Raw genomic sequence first — 19,934 nt, 5'->3', positions numbered from 1 at the left:
TTACATCCCTCATGCTTTCAGATTAATTTCCAGTCAATCCTGTTAAAATGGATGCCCCAAATCATAAAGGACTTTTTGAGGAGAAAGAAATATGGTTTAAATTCAACAAATCACAGCTATATGCATTCAATTTGAGCCTTGTACTCAACCCTGCTCCTATTCAACAGAAACCACCAATGCTTTTATCTTAACACACTCACACCCTACTAACATCCCTAGGAGCACCCATCTCAGTGCTTGGCACAGCTGAGCCCTGGTTTTTCCTTCATTGTCTTTACCAATGGTATAAACACTGTCACGTGTTTCAGACTATCCATCAGTGCCTGGCTACACTCAGGCAGAGGAGAAGCTATGCAGGTTATACCAGACTTCCTTGCAATAATGCTGTTTTTAAGATCTTCCACTGCCTTTCAGAAACCTGACACCTTTTATTTTGTTTTATTTGGTTGTCTTTGAGTTGATCGATTTTCAGCAGAAGTAAGGAAGTTTATCAAGCTTGTCAGTATCACAAACTCTGCATGCTGTAATTTCAGTGGAACACCAGAAGGTCCTGGTTGCACATGGATCATAAGCTCAGCTTTGGTAAGAAATGTGTTCCTCCTTTTTCCCCACTTCAGGAAGTGTTGACCATCCCCAGGGCTGTCCATACACCAAGTTCCTGTGCAGGTTAACACACACCACACCTACACCAGACACGTTCCAGATCAGCCCTGTCACCTCTCCCGCTTCGTCATCAGCTGTGATTCAGTCTTGGCACATGCAAAGCAGTGAAAGGCTGTGCCCAGGAGAACTTTGCTGAGGTGATGGATAGACCCTTTTTGATTAAAGATTTTCACAGAACTGCCAAATCCTTTTTTCTTATCCAGCTACCTCGAACTCAGATTTTCAAACTAATTCCACAAAGAGCTCTGGCAAGAAATCTCTACTGCAAGCAAAAATATCGAATGCAAAACACTTGATAGTCACGTTGTAGGCTATTCTTAACTCGGGTAACTTTGCACCAGCAGCTTTAGTTCCCTTCCCCACCACTCTTGTGAATAGTATTAAAAAAACTAAGAAAATAGGAATTATTACAGGATGCTGAGTTTCTCAAGAGGGCCCAGGAAAGTCATGCATTTCTTGTCTGTTCCTACGTGAGCACGGGCTCTGCAGTGCAAATCAATGCCATGACTCTCCCTGAAACAGGGTTTTACCACCTCAAACCTCGTGTGGCTTCAGAAGAACCCAGGGGAGCCACTTTCTTCAGCATGAACTTAGTTGGTAAGTGCTCCACCAAACACTTGCTGTAACTGCTCAGATTTGAGCCTTTTACCCTAAATTAAAATGGAGCCTGGTGCTGCCTCCCTGCCTACAGGGCCGGGGTGAGCAACTGCTCCCAGACTGCTCTGCAGGCTGCTGGGAGATCTCAAATCCCCATCAACACCCGTTCAACTCCATCTGATGTCCACAAATGGTGATAACAGGACAAGTCCTGAGCATCAATACAGCATGGTAAAACCTGTCTTCTAAAGCCACCAGTTGCATGTTTGGTGTATCACACTGTTGCATTCCTATTAGCAACAGCAAAGAGGAAAAAAAGCAGGGATGAGAGCAGCACTGCTCTCTACCACCCCAAGACACTCTTTTTGTAACACTTGCTGACTGAGAGCCAGGCCTGCTGGAATCTAAGCCTTTTTTTCAGTTCTCCTACCATGTGGTAGACCCTGAATATTCATTACCTATTAAAAGCTTTGAAAGTGTAAATTCATCCCACAATCAAGTGAACTGATTTATTCACACAGCTGAGTCACACTCATTTACAGTCTGTGGCCTAAATCTATTAATCTGGCACCAAAAAACCCCTGTCTATTTTATTATTTTATTTTGGTCATACTAGTTGAGCAAAGATGAATATTTTAAAATTGTGCGGGGTTTTCCTTTCAAGCAGTGCTGACAACACAGCCTGTACTGAGCCTGCTTTCCTTGCTGGTCCCAAGAAATGGTGCAGACATTGCTCATGTTATCTGGCATGGAGTGACCCATTTAACAGAGAGAGCACAAAATCTTCATGGGAATCACATCAGCTCTTTAGTAAGAGTCTCTGAAGTGCAGATAACATGGAAACCTCTCCTAAAGAGAACTATAACTCCCTCATTAATAACAGAAAGCACAACAGCCAGTTCTGACAGAGGGGAAAATTGCTCTGTGGAGAGCAATGAGTTATTGTGTCTAGCACCTCCAGAGTCTTTTCCTAGGGCCAAAGCAAAATTTTACTAAGTCTGTGCTGTACTTGGGGAAATAAAATCACATTATCAAAAATGACTGGAGTATTTTAGAGCCACTGATTTTTAGAAGAACTAGAGAATCATTAAATACAGTGTAGGGGGTAACATTTAATATGCTGTCAAAATTTAATCTTTTGACAGCCTCTCCTTTCCTCCCCATTTGATAGCTGTGATATTCCTTGAGTCCATTGCTGATATCATAGATAACCCCATAAGCTTCTGAAGAAAGATGGAGTTTTTAAAAGGTTGAAGTTCAGTGCTGTGCTGAAATTGCCATCACAATCTAATTACAGTGTGCACTGAGCACACGCTTTGGGTCTTAAAATCCATTTCCATTGCAGGCTGGCAGTTTACTCCTAGAAATCAATTCTTGCTTGTGGGTATTATGATACACACAGGTACTCCCTCAAACAGTGACACCCTGTTTCACAGGGTGCACTTCACCAGTTATTTCCTTTGCATTCATTCACTGCTGTCCATAAGTTTGCAATCCTTTAGAAGGGAACATCCTTCTTCCCCCTTCCCAACGAGATCCTTCTGCCCAGCTGATTTAGGGAAACCACAGGTTGGAGCTGATGGTGGCACAGTGCAACTGACAGCAGGTTCACCAAAGTTAAGCAGAAGTGATGATTAACAGACTGATTGTAAAATGGGAATGTTTCTATCAGCAGCAAGAGTGGGAGAGAGAACACAGGGGAAAAAGAAGAGAAATTAAAGTCGAAATAGTATTTGGTTAATTAAAGAAATACCTTCTGTGACTGGCACACGTGTTATTCAATGAATGAACCTTCTAAGGCACTGTGAGCTGTAAAGCAGTTACACAGTGTAAAAGGGAAGGGAGGTACCAGCTCAGCGAGGTTCCACTTCACCGGCACTTCAAAGGACTGAGACCACGCCTCTGTATCCAAAATCCCCGCTCCCAAAAGGCCGGCTCTGCAGCTTTGCTCTGCAGAGGGCGCTCAGCCTGGTGTCCCTGCGGGCTCAGAAAACATCTCTGGAAGCCAACAGGAGTAACTGCCTGTGTCTCTTCAGCCATCCTCTGCCATCCAGAGGTCTGGAAGATAAATCGGATGCTCATGGTCCTTCCAGAACAAAGTGAAACAGGGCAGGGGGTGGCAGGTGTGGTGTGATGTTAATGTTTCACAGCTGTTATCCATGGCAACCCTTTCCCCTGTAAAAAGGTATTTGAAATGTGCCTCTTTACACTTCTTCCCTAAAATAGAGACATCAGCCATTTCTTGCCATGGGAGGAGTCTACTACCCTCCTACTCTCTTCACCCTGTGCCACAAATCCAGGGAAGCAGCTCTACAGAATAGTGCAACATCTACAAAACGCAAGCAGTGTCAGGCACTGAATTAGGAGCAGTGCCACCAAACAGAATGTATTGCTAAAGACCCGCTGCAGCAGCCAACTGCAATAAACCCGAAGGTAATTTATAGCCACATTATGCCACCAACTCAATCAAGCAAGCTTTTCACCTGAAATGTTGTGTAAATCATTTGTGTTTACGACCACTTAGACCAATCCCTCCAAAGCTCCCTTCCCTTCCAAACAGGTGCTACTTTGCTGTAACACAACCAGAGTTTAACAATGACCCTCACTTAAACAGGAGCACCCACCAAAACGCCATGGTGAGTCCAAAATTGAAGCTGTCCCTGAAGAAGGAAGGAATAAATCCAGAGAATAACACAGTGAGGCCAGAACATCACATTACTTTAGAGAGTCTCCAGCAGAAGCAGTGGCCAAGCAGGGCTGTGATGCTGCAGAGTGACAGTGGGGATTGCAGTCTGTTCATGATACCTCCCTTGAGGCACCATCCATCCTCCTGCATTAAATTTCCCTGCTGCCTGGTGCCCTCCTCCTCCTCCTCCTCAAACCATTCTGTGGCCCCAGGCAGCAGACTGAGAGCAGCAGTTTGGTCCTGCTGTGCCAATGCACCGAATATTCAGTGCCCACCCCAAAGAAACAGCTGATACAGAGCATCACCAGCCCCCACCACCCACTCAGGGAGAACAAGACAGGAGTACCATGAGGATGCTGCCACATGCCAGGGTTGTCAGGCTTCTGAAAACATATTTAGAATGCCACAGGGGAAAAAAAAATATTTCTCTGAAAAGAAGTGCAGTTGGCAGTAGTGAGGACAAGAGTACAAGAAAAATATAGTAAGAGAAATCGCCTGGGCTTACACACACAGAAAAAGCAATCTGTGCCACAACCTCTGGCAAAATGCAAGTAATTTGTGAATATTTGACCTTTTCCAGAGGTTACCTGGGTGACTATCTAAATCAAGAAACAAATGATCTGAATCTGCCAGCATTTGCACCACAACAGTAACCTGACCTGTGCCAAATTCTCAGTACATAGCAAATTGTCTTTTCAGCCATTGGAAAGACATTGTGAGCTTGGTTAGGGCCCAAGCTTCCAATCCTGCTGAAAGATGTCCAGAAATCCTCTCCAGTACCAGCAGAGTCACCAGCCAAGGTGACTACAGGACACAAGAGAGGTGGTAGATTATTGATAAAGATCATAATCTGCCACCCCCAAAGTCACACTGGCAGATACAGATGCACTGACCTTCAAATTTAGACCTTCCCAAATGACAGCTGTCATCAGCAGACTGCTCATACCAATTTCACTCTCTCTCTAAACAAGCCACATTTGACTGTCTGATTGGAAGCAAATATCACAGCACTTCCCAGTGAAATGCAGCCGACTGTGCAGAGCAGTTTGTGTTTGGCAAAGAGCACTCAATTCCCAGGTGAGGAGGCAAGATGCAGTTCTCCTCAGTGGAAACTTCCAGGCCTTGTAATTGCTCAGCAGGAAAAGCAAAACTGACATTATCAAAGCTCCTTTGAAGATGTGTCCCAAAGCACTCCTCAATTCTTTATTTTCAAGCAATCCCAGAGAGAACTGAGGAATGAAAGACACAATTCACTCTTCAGGCTGGAGGCGAAAATTCACAAGTTTCCCCCATATCTGGCTGCAATAAATGAATCATAGCCAAATAAACATTCATGGACCATAATCCTAAATTCTCTTGTAGCACACTTTAAAGCTGTTCCTACTTCCTGCACAAACTCACTGATTTTCTTTTCATGCAGATTACATTGTCTAGTCTCTTACATGGCTTGGTGTTTTTCATGGTTTTGCTTTACCTGTTGCTTTATTTTCCCCACAGCTCTGGATAACTGCAGCCTGAACACAACTCCATTAGGCAGAGAACTGAACAACATGCTGTCCCTTCCTCCAACATCCAGAAAGTCTCTGCACTTGCTCAATGCATAACTTGGTAAAAAATTGATTTTTCAGCTTTCTTACCAAGTAAAGGAAATCAAACCCATTTATTCTTTTTCATGTTTCTCAGAAGAAAAGAGAAAAATGCTTTGTGTTGAGCAAAATTTTATGTTTTGAAGCATTTTCACGTGTTTTTTGCCAAATATTCTGATTTAAATTTCATCAATAAAAAGCTAGCTTCAAATGAAATCCATCAAGATAGCATACTTATAAGAAACCCCAAAAGGTGAAGTTAATTACAGTCCTACCTCTTTAAGGCAAAAATAATGTGCCAGACTCATAAAGCAATTGTTAAAGGATCTGCATAAAGTGTGCAGCAAAATTCTCCTACAGGTTTCTCCTGTTCCCTGTAGGTTAAAAGACTGAGAAAAGTGGCCTTAGAACATATCCCAACATACACATCCTATATTAGGCTTAAAACTGCCCATATAGTCACTTACTACTAAACTAGCAGTCACCAATATTTTAGGACAGTTTCTCAAATCTATTAATACCATGCAAACACATGGACAAAGCTGTTTGCATGTTTGTTTGGATATTTTATCATAACAACAGAAGTGCCACTGGAAAATAATATCCCATATTCCAGAAGCCATCTGGATCCCATCAGGGAGAATCAGCTCATCTGGAGGTGATGGAACCACCAGAATGTCCCCCAAAGGAGAAAAAACCAAGTTTGACAATGCATATGTATATGTGATGTTATGAAATACTTGAAAAAACACATATATAAGTTCTGAAATGTAGATCATTCAGAAACACCCCTCATTTCACCAGGCCAATATCCTCTGTATTTCAGAGCACACCATTCCAGTACCCTTCTTCCTAATTTCAGGAATCCTAACAGAGAAAAGTCTCACCTGTTTCTAAGCTTTTCACTTGACCCCCCAAGACCACAATGCTTCACCCAAACTAAACCGTCAATGCAGCTTTAGAATCCCAGGAGCACACTGCAATTTTTCCTGCATTTTGTGCCCTGTGCATTGACCCTGTTTCCCTTGTTGTATTTTGACCCCACAGCTCAGTCTTGTCTCTCATTCTGAGGCTGAACATCCTTCAGAACTGAAATGGATTCAAGGCTTAGGAAGGAGACCTGCTATTATTTATGACTTTAACTGCACACAAAACCTGAAACCAGCACACACAACTACAGAAACACCTGCAATCTCTCCAAGTGAGGCCCTTCAATTGTATCTTGAGTAAAAGGGTATCATACAGTGCTTGGTTTACACTCACACTGCTGTTGTAAAACCATATGTTGGAGTAGTAGTGATTGTGTCTGACACTCTCTTTTATCATTCATGTGCTTAATCACAGCCTGCACTGAGTTAACCACGTTCAGGGATGGGTTTACTCAGCAGCCTGTGCCAGGATCTGGGTCTGAGAGATCACGTGTGTTCCCCAATCCTGCATATTTTAAGAATAGCTAGAACTCCTGAGCAGACAGTCTGATGCAAAAATCAGATCAAGGATTTTAAAATGTTTGTGACTATCAGCATTAAAATCAGGTAAAATTAATAGGAAACTATAATGTCAACTGCACAGAGAATAAAAACATTAAACATTATAAGGCCTTTTACTTGTTTCCACTTCATTGCTACAAAAGCACTGCTGTTGAGTATGAGACAATTATGCTAAACTGCAGGTAACAATGTAATTTTGAAGCCAAAAAAATTTCTGTATTGGGGATCACCCCCACCAATAGTGGATGGCAGTGGCTTTTTCTCCCTCCAAGACTTACCCTCCCTTCCAGCAATTTTGTTTAATTTGCTTTTCAGAGCTTAATCATATTAGAGGAAGAAAATCAATACATGTAAGAAATCCAAAATCCTCCATAGGATTTGCAAGAGCAAATTTCTGGAGAACATGAAGGCATAACACAGACAAAGAACATCAATTTTACAACTTAACAGCATGGACTGAATCAGGATGGAGGGAGAAAAATTTGCATAGAAAATATCTGGCCCTCTCTGGCAGCTAAATGTTTTAACACACCACTTACATATGCTACTTTCTATACTGTACTGTCTTCTATGCTTCATTCATGCATTTTTTACTTTTGCATTTAATGATATGTCAACACAATATCACTATACCTGTGCTAAATGCAAACACTGTGGTAGTGATAAAATACAGTCATTTAAATATCAAGAATTGCTATCAAAATTGATTGCCTTTCCTTCAGGCATTAAGAATTTACTGTTTCAGATCACTGACTTGTATTGCAAAACACAGCAATAATCAATTCTTAGCTGTACATGCATCAGTTCTTACCCCTCAGAGCTCTCACCTTTGAAATGCAAACATTACATAACGAATTAAACTCATGAGTGCACAGCAAACCCACAGCTCCTCTCTGCACCACAGTGCTTTGGCAAACGTTTCATTAACACTAAATACCAAGCTTGCTTTATGTCAGCTCTTCAGAAATACATGCTTAGTTTCAGCATTTTTCAAAAGGCTATTTTAAACATATTCACTGCTAGTTCATATTGAATTAGGGAGGCTACAGTGCTGTACCTTTACTAACCCATAAACTGAGTACCCCACTGTTTCACTTCAGAACTCTATTTTTTCCATTGTAAATTACATTAAATATCTGGATCATTAGCAAATAGAGTTTTAAGGAATCTGAATGCATAGCAGTCTTTCTGCTGCCTAGAAAACACTGTCACATGGGACTGCTCTTTGTGTCTTTGATACTGTCTAGGCAAATATTTTATTTTTTCTTTCAATAATTATTTCCAGGAAAAGCAAAGAAAAAGTATGCCCTTATAAGAATGGCAGTATCCCTTGATAACACCCTTTTGTTTCCATGTTTCACTGCCAAAGTCTCTTTTTTCTCCTTTTCTCATGGCTGCAGACTCATATTACCAAGAAGATATGAGCTATTCTGTCATGGTGCACACTGACAGGAATTTTGGTTCCTTTAATTTCTGGGTGCAACTCTGAGCTGCAACACTACAGCCAGGAGCCTGAAATTCACCCAGACTCCTCAGAAAGATTCTAGATTGTCAGGCAGTGAAATCACAGTCCTGAATTACAGGAGAAGCTACTTCTGGAGTGAGAGCAGAAGGGCTGTTTGGAGTACCACAGCCTCAGCTCCTGGGACACATCTGAAAGCAAGTCAAAAGGAAGATCCAGGAGTGCCATTAAACTCAGCCACAGCCACAATCCACTGCTGGGGCAGCACTTGAGGCTGATGCCTTTAATTTCAGCCCTGACTGGGGCTGATGACTGAAATTAGCAACAAACATTTTCCTATAGCAGTTTTTTTTTGACCAGAAATTTTCATCTCTTCATGAGAAATATGTGAACTCATTTTTAGCTATTTCTGTTCTACACCACTAGTAAACCATTGTCTAAGTGAGTTACTGTCCACTCATGTGAGTAATTGATATTGGCCTATACATTTTATTAGCTGCTGAAGCTCCCTTTCAATTGTGACACTGCTCAAGTCAATGAGCAGATCTCACCATGACAAAGATGACTGTGTGAGCACCTGCATGGTTTGCACCTCCAAAAGGCGTTTACCTGCCTCAGAAAAAAGTTGTCAACACGCTCAGCTTACTTCACTTGTTGCTGAAAACTGAGTGTGGAGTTTAAGGAGAATCTGGCATAATGAAACATCAACTGGCACTACCCTGAAATACACATTCACACAATCCTCTGCCAGAACTGGGGCTTGCTGAACGTGTCACTCACAATGCTCCCAGACACTTGGCTGTACTGCAACTCTTTTCCAGTGAAAGGGAACCAGATGGTGAGCGACTCTTGGCATTTCTCAGTGTTATGTGAAGTGTTTCTTTAGCTAGTGAGCACATGCCATCCAGTCAAGTAGCTTTGGAAACAGCCCTTGGTGCCTTTCTTCAGATTTCTACACAAACGGCAAACGCCCCATTCACAAGGAAAGTCAGACCCAAGCACAGAACCAAAAGTCTCAGCTAGGAATTTCTGTTGTCCTGGAGACAAAGAAGCATCTCTGAGGGATTTATTTCATCCTTTGGTCCTGTTACAGCCTCTGAGCGTTCAACTGCTCATCAATGTCCAGGGAGAAAGATTGATGGAGACTCAGTTAAATAAATGCCCACAGTCAGATGGGATGAGCAGAGGCCAGAATGCTCAACTGCCTAAAGGTATGAGTTCCACAACTGTGTGTATATGCAAGCAGTGCTTGACAGCCAGTCAGGTCTGCTGTAAATTCAGGAATTTGGACACCTGGTTCTGTGTCTGGCTCTGCCAAATCAATGCAACCAAATCCTTTTTTCCTCTAGTTGAACCACACGCTTTGCAGGGCAAAGTAAAAGCTTGCAAGCAAACTTGCTAGAACCTATTAGAAGCAGAGATTTCAAAAGCCTATTAAAATAAAATAGAAAAAGTTAACCAGAAACAGTACAGTTTATTATTTTGACTGTGCAGGTAAGGAGTGCTTTGCTTGAAGGGAAAGCTGCTGCCTTGCTGCAACGATTTTGCCTTGGGGCAGTTTTCAGAGAGTTGTTATCTTTCAGGAATAATAAAATTCAGCATGTTGACTACACACCACACACAAGAAAGGAAAAGAAAACAGAAAGAAGAAGAAAAAAACCACAAAAGGCTAAATGCCCTACAAACCCTACTAAAGTTAGTATAAAGAATTTGTAGACTGCAAACTTTGGATAATGGTGGCTCTGAGGAGGTAGAGAAGAGATGGATATCTGTGTGGTCTTCATAGATACTCTCTCATTTCATAAACATGACCCCAGGCTACTGTTGGTAAGTATCAGAATTACTCAGTACACAGTGCTACAAAATAGGACCCTTCTTGTGGCCAGATGAACTCTATAAAGAGAATAATATGCTGTTTATATTTCATTGCACATGAGGGCAAATCAATCTTTCACTGATGCTCATGGAAAGATTTCTTTTGAATGTAAAGGGAGCCCAGATGGACGAGGCCCAAGAAGTTTAGCATAATCAAAAATACATTGACAGTAAATATGTTCTAATGTGTTAAAGAGAACTGCTCCCTAAGTCTCCTCAGTTTAATTTAATGAGATGCATTTCCACACAGAACATGTGATGCTCCTGCAGATGCAAGGTAGAAAGCACTGTGTTCCTTGGGAGAGTGGATTCTCACCATCTCCAAACATCAACTGTGATTCATCACACAAAAAGTTCACCTTCAACAAGCCTTTAAACTATAGTCCTTCACCTCCACTGGTTGCTCTGGAGTAAATCTGCACTTGGAAAATTGATTCTGTATTTCACTAGCAAACCTCTTTGGGTGATTTACAAATCCCATTTACTCAGCTGCTCCTTTGAAGTCAGGGGACTTCCAACACCAACTACACCCAGCACGGGGATGTAAACCAGAACAAGTTTATTATAACACTGATAAATAAAGAAGTATGATATGTAGATAAGATTTCTCTGTCCCAGTTTTACAAATATCTTATCAAACATTGCCAGTTACAACTGAAAGAAATACAAAGCAAGCATTTCTCAGCACTGGCACTCTCTCCTGTGCCTGGCCAGCAAGGCAGCCCATCCTGAAACTATCACTGACAACTGGTACTTTCCTAGCCCTGTCTTTACTAGGATTTCCAGTTTTCTCTTTCTCTCCATTTAAATATTTTTCTACTAATATATTCCAATTCACTCTAAGCTTATGAGATCATCACCTGAACCCCCTGTCACATCTTACAGAACCCACTCCACTCTCACAACTTGAAAGATTTCTAAAACCAAAAAGAATTCTTATGACCATCAGTGTCATCCTGCTGCAGAACAGCCAGTGGAATTTTGTCAGCCTTCCTCAGTGCTGCACAAGAAAGCCCCTGATCTGCCTCCAAATAAACACAGCAGTGCAAAAAGCAATTTGGATGCAGTTTATCTGGCAATAAGGATTTTAAAATACTTCTATTAGTTTATATAAAATTATACAAGAGACAAATAAATCCAAAATGAATAAAACTTGTTACAATTACTCATTTCTCCTTATTTTGCTAGTTAAAACCACAAACTGCAGCTTCTCATTAAGAAAATGTTTAAGACCTGTGACTATCTGTAAGTAATAAGCCTTCTGTCTCCTGATTTCCTGATTTAATTCACAAGCTGTGTTTCATTATGAGTGGCAAGCTAGAAATAAGAGATTTGCTCCAACAATTACTTGAATTTACTCTGGCTTTGCTTCCTCTTTGGCATGCCTCTATAAATCGCTGTTTTATTAGCTCCTCACATTAATTTGTTTTATTGTACTCTAAAAGGTTGTTTGACACTGGTTTTCTGAACCTCATCATAGTCCCAACTTCACTCCTCCTCCCGGGCACCCCAAGTTGCTGGGGCGCACCGCGAAGCATTGAACAGTAAAGTGAAACATCCCAAGAGGATGGAATTGAACAGTAAAGTGTAACATCCCAAGAGGATGGAATTGAACAGTAAAGTGTAACATCCCAAGAGCTCTCCTAGGAAAGCATTTCTTGCTGGTTCATTTCGCTGGAGCTGCAGCCCTTGATTGAATCACTGAAGGGAACTGTCTCCAACCAGCGCATGGCGTTGCCCTCACTGCCTCTGGCCCGAATCCCACTCCCATCTCCACTGATGTCACGATTTACACCGGTCCCACTGACGCAACGCTCTGCCGAGACCGGTGGCGCGACTCCAGATTTACGCAGTGTCACCGAAGGGCTGGGGGAGGCAGGGATGAACGGAGCCCTCGCTCCCAGCCCATGCCCGGGCGGTTTGCGGTTCCTGCACAGGTGCTTCCCTGACTACCCAGACACTGCCGGCACCGCACCGGCTCCGCTCCCAGTGCCCCACCGAGCTCAGCTCAACCAGGACGGACAAAACCCGGAATAAAAACAGCCCTCGAAAGGAGCCGCGACCGGCCCCGGTACCCGAGGGGTCTAAGGCTGCCCCGAGGGATGGGGGATGCTCCTGGGGAAAGAGGGAGCCGGGCTGGTTTTGGGGAGGGCTCCACGGGAAAGGGGGAAGGCGGCCGATGGCCCTGAGGGCGGGGGGCTCCAGGCCGCCAAGGGGAGGGCTCTGGCACCCCCGAGGAACGGAGGGAGCCCGAGCCACCCCGAAAGGAGCGGGACCGGGCTGCCCCGCGGCACGAACCTGGGGCTCCCGAAGGGACGGGGAGCGCGGTGAGGACAGGCGGGTGACGGGCGGCCCGGGCGGGGTCTGGCCACACACAGCAGGTGAAAGTTGCGCGGGGGCCGGGAGTCGCCGCACTCACCTCATCCCCCTGGCCGAACTGCAGCCCCAGGGCCACGAAGTGCTCCACTCGGATGAACCCGTCCGCATCCTCATCGCACACATCGAAAACCTCCTTGAGCTTCCGCAGGAACCGCAGCAGGCTGGCCGGCTCCATCGCGGGCATTAGCTGGAGGCCGGCGGCACGGCCGCGGCCGCAGCAGCCATGATCGCCCGCGCCTTCAGCGGGTGCGTGACATCAGCTCCGGGGAGCGGGGCGGGAGCGACGGCGAGAAGGAGGAGGAAGGGATGGAGGGAGGGATGGAGGAGAGCGGAGGGAGGACGCGAGCCCCGGCGGAGGGAGGGAGCGAGCGACGGGCGGGAGAACAATAGGGCAGAGCTGGAGGATGGCGCTGAGGGAGGCGCGGCCGCCGCCAGGGGGCGCCGCGGGCAGCAGGGAGGCCCTGGCAGGGCCGGGCGGGACGGGGACACAGAGACGGGGGAACAGCGGGACCGGGGACAGGGGGACCGGGGACACGGAGAGCGGGGGGACAGCGGGACCGGGGGACAGAGAAAGGGGGGACAGCGGGACCGGGGGACACGGAGAGCGGGGGGACAGCGGGACAGGGGACAGGGGGACTGGGGACAGGGAGAGCGGGGGGACAGCGGGACCGGGGTGACAGAGAAAGGGGGGATAGGGGGACCGTGGATAGGGAGACCGGGGACAGCGGGACCGGGGACAGCGGGACTGGGGACACGGAGAGCGGGGGGACAGCGGGACCGGGGACAGCGGGACGGGAACAGCAGCGATGGCAGGGAAGCTGCGGGGAACGGGCAGCGAGCGAGGCAGGGTGCACAGGAGGACAGCAGCAGCCCGGGACGCAGCTGGCCTGGCATCCCCCGGGCTCTGCGGTAGCGCACGGACCCGTTTGCAGCCCCTTCACTGCTCCATACCTCAGTCCGACACCCCAAATAAAACACCAGTCACACTGCAATATTTTTTTTCTTAGAAAAAGCCTGGTCTGAATAGTTCCAGGGTAGAGGGGGAAAGCCGAGTGTAGAGAGTTAAGGGGCAATTAAGGCAAGGCAGGACAAGCGCCGCTCCCCGCGTTCCGCTGCGCTCAAGCGAGCAGGCAGAGCCGGGGAGGGATCCCCGCTTGGCTGGGCACTGCCACTGCCCACCCCCGCTCTAATCAGACAGAGCGGGAACGAAAGGAGGTCCCTGTCTTTGCAGGATTCCTCATTAAAGCCGCCTGCAACTGCTGTGCTCCATGGCTGGGTTTTAATTTGACCTCTCTGCTCTGCCTCCTTTCTTTCTCTCAGGAGTGTTTTGGGCTGCCTTTGAAGCCCACAGTTGTGAGCTGCCAGAGGGGAGACTGGGGATGGTTCTGGTTTCAGCACTCAGACCAGGCATGATGAGTCCAGCTCCTGGGGAGGAAGGAGCTCAGGAGATCAGGCTCAGGTACTCAGTGCCTCTGCCAGCACTCCTTTCCTGCTGTAGATGCTGAGTGCAGGTGACCATCAATCACTGAGTGACGTCCTGTTGGTGATTGATAAAGCTGTCCAACTAAAATGACCATGTAAGTGCAGCAGGTTTTGAATTGAGACAGTATCCATTCATTTGCTTCTTGCAGTAGGAGAGGTCCATATGGCCCTTAACAACCCTGAAAAGTCCATGATTAGAGCAATCTGCTCAAATTTATCTCTTTTGTAGAAACCAGTGTGTTCTCAGGAAGTTTTATTTCTTTGAGCATGAGTCTCTCATCACTTTTATGTGCAAATTCAAGGTTTGGAAAGAAGCTGGCTTGGTAGCCCTGTAGCCTGCAAATCAGTTGTCAATCAACAACACAGTGACAGCAATACAATTCCCCACATATCCACCCTCAGAGAGATAAGCAGCTGGTTCCAGAGCCTCTGCCACTTTGATCTTCCTTTATTTTTTACCAAAAAAAAATCACAGAAGAGTTCTCCTTTCCCTCACTGATGTACTAAATGGTCTTTTCAGTCTGGGGGGAAAAAAATCAAAGTGCAGAGATCAGATATGAACCTTGGGAAGCAAAGAATTTCTGAAGAGGTATGAGGAGATGTGAAAGGAAAAAGGGAAGCAGAATATTTGATCAGCAATCTTCTCTGAAGCTGTCTAGTTAGTGCAGGATTCTTGAGATGTGGGATGTTTAGCTTTTATCTTGAGACCCTTGAACACTTCAGGTTTTATGGGATTGAGCTCAGCACACCTTGGGGACACCTATTCAAAAATCTGTGAGCTGGTAGCCCTTGGAGTTGTGGGAAGACACCAGGAATCAGCTCCTGTTAGTCTAACTGCTCTGAAGTCAGTTCAACCCCTTCAAAGGCTCAGAGCACATCAGTGTCACTGTCCCACCTCATTTGCTGATTGTCTCAGTGACTCCTTGCTCTGACTCCCCTCCCTGTGTGCAGGTGGGCAGCTGTTCCCAGACTGGGAAGTGGAGTCACAATAGATATTGTGGTAGGAAAACATTTTAAAAAAGGAATATTCCTGTCTGTCGTGACCAGAGGAAGAGTTCCCACGCCTCAGAGGGGTTGTGCTCAGTTTCATGAAATCCAGATAATTTCCACTGACTCTCCTTTACCTTCTGCTGGAAGATGAAGGAACTTGGTCTAGATACCCAAGTAAGAGGCAACAGTCAAAACTGTCATCATTAAAATCTGGGTCAATCTTGCACTAACTTGGAATGGGTGGATTCAGGGGACAAAGATTTGGGTTTAGACACTGTGGTTTGGGGAATTAGTGCTGAAGTCCAGGGACTGCCACAGACAGCCTGAATGACAGCAAACACTGGAATGAAGCTGATAAGAGAGCTGGAAAGGTTGTAGAAGCTGTCATTGCAGACAGCTGAATATGTGGAGCAAATATCTGACAGCTGGGAGATGATTTGATAGCACTGAACAGGGGAGAATTGGGATGAGAGATGCTGTCAGTAAGGGTCTGTGATCTTAAAACTGGGGGTGTCCCATGGGGACTGAAATCAGGACAGTGAACCAAACACTTGCCACCCGCTTGCTCTGCCAAGGTGGAGTTTTTAGGGCTGAATCCAGGAGGTTGTTTTTTATTTCCAGTGGTGGAGCTGGCATTGCTCCTTGCTCATCCCTGCTTCTCCATTTCTAGGTAGGACGTGCACCAGTGGGCTATTTTCCCTATTGGTATATCTAACTACCTGTTTCATCAGAGATAATTGGCAACTTCTCCATTTGACTCATGAACTATGTGAAATAAATATTTTACATACTGCCACTCCAGTTTCCTTCTAGAACTTGAAATATGTCTAGTGGTGGTGCTACCATATTTGCATGCTAAGAACAAATAGCTCAAGAGGAAATATTTCATTGCATACCACAGGCCATGGCTGTCATTTGCAGGATTTCTTTACAATCAGCTGCTTTTCCATCAATGTCAGTTCCACTCACATAGCAAATTGTAATCTGGTGTCAGAAACACTGTCTAAGGAGGGCACTCCCCAGGGCTGATGGCCCTATCTACAATTCTGGTTGTGTTCCAGCCACATCCAGAGACCAGCCCCTAACAACAGCTTCACAGTGCAATTTCTCTTTATAGTACACACAATATATCCCTCCTTGAATATTTGGCTTCTCATAGTCTTACTGTTTCCCATTAACTGCTCTGGTTAACCGCAGATAATATATGTACTTTATCAATTGGACATTCTCTTTAAATGTCACAAACAACAGGTAACAGGCAGAAATAATCAGCTTATTAATACTCTTGCCCCTGAGAACTTAAAAATACTTAAGAGGTAATGGAGTTTTCTCAGACTAGCTTAATTAAGTTTGGAACAGAAGCAAGATACTTGATTTTTTTTACTGCCTTTCCTCAAATCTAATTTTTTTTATTATAAAAAGTTAAGCAGCAAGAATGAAACTTAAAAATTTTGGAGAAAAGTTTGTATAAACAAGGATCTTCCTTTGAAATTTTCTTGATGCTATAGGACCTCACCTTGTAAAAGTTTTACTGGTTTAATTTTACACAATATGAATGCTCTTGCGTGATTTCAACAGCATTCTTACCAGATTATGAATTAGGCATGAGCAAAACTCTGTCAGAGGAGCCCAGCTAGAGAGTAACTGCACTAAATGCAAACCCATTAATGCCTTACTTGTTTCTTCTTACAGCACACATACCGCACAAAGACCAAACTACCTGTTCTCCCGAAGTTAGAGCTAAAATCAACAGTCCCATGTCGAGGTTCCCATAAAGCCGATTCCACTGGGAATTCACAGGATCAAAGGAATATTCCCCGGTGTTCCCAGGGACAGCAGCAGGGCTGCAGATGCCAAGGCCAGCGTGTCCCCCTGGCATTCCGAGGTCTCCTGACTCCACCGGGTGGCCGGTCACTCCACTGCACATCTGTCACCACCCCAACCTGCCGAGGCTGGCAAGAAGAATCACATGTAAAGCCGAGCTGAATGGACAAGATTTCTCCTTCCTCCACATCCCACAGTCCTCCAGGTGCCCTGGGGCCAAGCCTCTCTTGGTACGTTCCAGAAACCTGCCTGCTGCCTCAGGGAAAGGACAGCACCTGCCCACTTGTCTCTGACCAGCTCCAAGTAATTGGGCAAGCTTACATTTCCCCCCAATTATTACATACAATTGCATCTGGCAACCTCTTGAAAGCAAGAAAATGTTTAAAGCTCCAGGAAAACTCTGTGAAAAGCAGACCCAGTGTAGTAGCAGCAGTCATGCTCCTTTCAACTTCTACCCCAAATTGGGCTGTTAGGTGACACACAGACATTCCTCTCTGGCTCTAACAAGGAAATCACATTAATGGACCCAAGCCCCAGATTCCCAAAGACTTTTTTTACTCTTTTCCTTCCCTCTAGTTAAAAAAAAAATCAAAAAATAATTCTAAAAAAAGAGAATAATCTAGAAAATAATCTAGCAGCTGTAACAGAGGATGCACCAGCCAATGTATTTTTTCAGCCTAACTCACCCATAACACAACATATATAAACTTGAAAGTCATCTTTTAGTGCTTCAAATTAAGTTTCTACAACTTTGTTTATTTTGTCCTATCCAAGATGGACTATACACATCTGAATGCATACATTCCATCTGCAGTTTTAGTAGAGCTGACTACAGGAATTTTATTCCCAGATATTGCTGTATTCAGCAAGGAGAAATGGGAGAGAATAATAAAATTAGAACATGGTATACCATACTGATACTAATGTCAGTCATCACTTGTGTTGTTTCCAAACAGATGGAGGGAGATGAGTCCAAGCTGGCTGATCATGGAAGATAAAGGACAGAACAAATTTATTCAGGAGAATGTAGGTGCAGAATCTTTATTGCTGTGACCATCCACAGGCCAAGTGGGGCTGAGTCTGGTTCAAAGACACTCTGCAAACAGCTTGTAGAGAAACAGCCCTAAAAAGGACACTTCAGGACCAGAGAAGCAATAGAAAAGCAGCTTAACCAGGCTGGTTCTAGCACCTTTATACCTTTATAGATGAACTTCATACCTTTATAGCTGCCTTCAGAAATGACTGGTAGGCATTGTCAAGTCTAGGCACTACAGCTTGCAGATGGAATGATTCCAGCTGTCTCTTAGAGGATTCACAGCATTTAAAAACTGATACAGCCCTACTCAGAACAGAATCTGCCTATAATTGTTAGTGTTGAAACTGGAGGATAAAAACTAGGGGAGAAGAGGAATGAGTTCTTGGATTTGAACCAGCTTCAGTAGAAGTGTGATGTTTGCCTCTGCTGTACAGTCACTCTGGCCTTGTTTTTTTCAAGTCCCCTGTGAATCTGTCCTTGTGTTTGCCAACGTGACATCCAAGTGAAATTTGGACAAGTCCTACATCCTAAAGCTTGCCTTACCACAAGTGTACATTGCATCCAGAATTGTGCAATAATGAGATGGAAATACTGAACAGCAGAGCCTGACACATTAGCTGGAATCTGTATGTTTTTGGTCTTCTGAGACACAGTGCTGTGCCCTTATAGTGCATTATTTTCCAGCCTCAAGTAGGTTAGGAGGAGTGAATAAAAAAAGGCATGTCCTGAAGATTACAATTTAGGAGCATTTCAGATGAATGCTGGAAGTTCTGAAGTCCCCTATGGGTGGGACATGGCTTAGCAGTGTTCCCAGCTGGTTTAGACCATTGCTATAGTTATTTCACTAATCAATTCTGCTAATGCTTGCCACTGAATAACTTAAACACAGTGAAGAGTAATGGTCAATACATAAAATATGTAAGGATGCTTTGCTTTCCTTGGCAATGTTTTAGGTGACTGGTTGAAAACTGCTGCATTAGGCTGTTCATGCTAACACACCCCTTCTCCTTCAACATGGTTCTTTCCCTCAATCACCCACCACAAAGGAAAAAAATCCTCTCCAAGCAATGACCAAATGGTTCATTTGTTCCTCCACAGGACCTGTAACTACTCCTTAACTATCAAATCTATCATACAGCAAATGCTAAAACCAGGTTCAGAGAAACTTTGTGAAGGTGAACTCTGCTCTATCGAAGCTCTTACTGTTTCTGCATCAGTTTGTGGGCCAGATAAATTGCTACTCCATTCTTGAATCCCTTCTGAAAAATCATGAATATGTCTCAGAGTTCAGAAGTGACACATAAAAATTGTGCTGCCATACATAGGAATATTTACAGGATAATAGACACAACATGACAACGAAGAAGTGCACCAAGATTTCCATCTTGCTTCAGTACACAGACATTCTTCTTTTGTTGTGGCTTTGAAAGAAACTCTTAAGTTTCTTTCTCTGACTTGGAGAAGGTAGATTGTTATAGAAAGCCATACCTGTTCATGCTGAAGCAGCATGCTGAATTACTGATTTTTAACAGAGATCTCTTTCTGTGAAAATTAACTTAAACTGGTGGTGAGCAAAATAAGTCAGTGGCTGTCAGGCTACCTATGCAATCAGACCCTGCAGCTGCAGAGGATGAAATACAAACACTGGGCTGTTTTCTTCAGACTGATCCAGCATCTGTAAAATATCTTATTAATATTTAGAATTAATCACTCTAATGGATTTGCCAAGTGACTGCTCTTATCTGGAAAAGGCACAGTGCATGAATTCAAAGTGGACAAATGATGTCACTGCCAATCAGATACACAGCAGGACCTGAACTCCTTTCAAAGCAACTGATTTTTTACAGCATCTGCTGGGCAGGTG

The 19,934-nt window shown here is 44.5% G+C and overlaps 1 protein-coding gene across 3 annotated transcripts in view; it reads right to left on the bottom strand.

Annotated features, from left to right (window-relative positions):
• RAB11FIP4 (RAB11 family interacting protein 4) overlaps positions 1–12,922 on the bottom strand; it is a 121,311-nt gene extending 108,389 nt beyond the window's left edge. For all 3 annotated transcript variants that reach the window (XM_077188383.1, XM_077188384.1, XM_077188385.1), the window contains exon 1: positions 12,779–12,922. In XM_077188383.1, the coding sequence (XP_077044498.1) occupies positions 12,779–12,922 (144 nt within the window). The remainder of the gene's footprint in view (positions 1–12,778) is intronic.
• Positions 12,923–19,934: the final 7,012 nt, after the last annotated feature.

Source organism: Agelaius phoeniceus, chromosome 19 (assembly GCF_051311805.1).
Source record: "Agelaius phoeniceus isolate bAgePho1 chromosome 19, bAgePho1.hap1, whole genome shotgun sequence".
Lineage (NCBI taxonomy): Eukaryota > Metazoa > Chordata > Aves > Passeriformes > Icteridae > Agelaius > Agelaius phoeniceus.
This window is presented reverse-complemented; position numbering and strand designations above follow the sequence as displayed.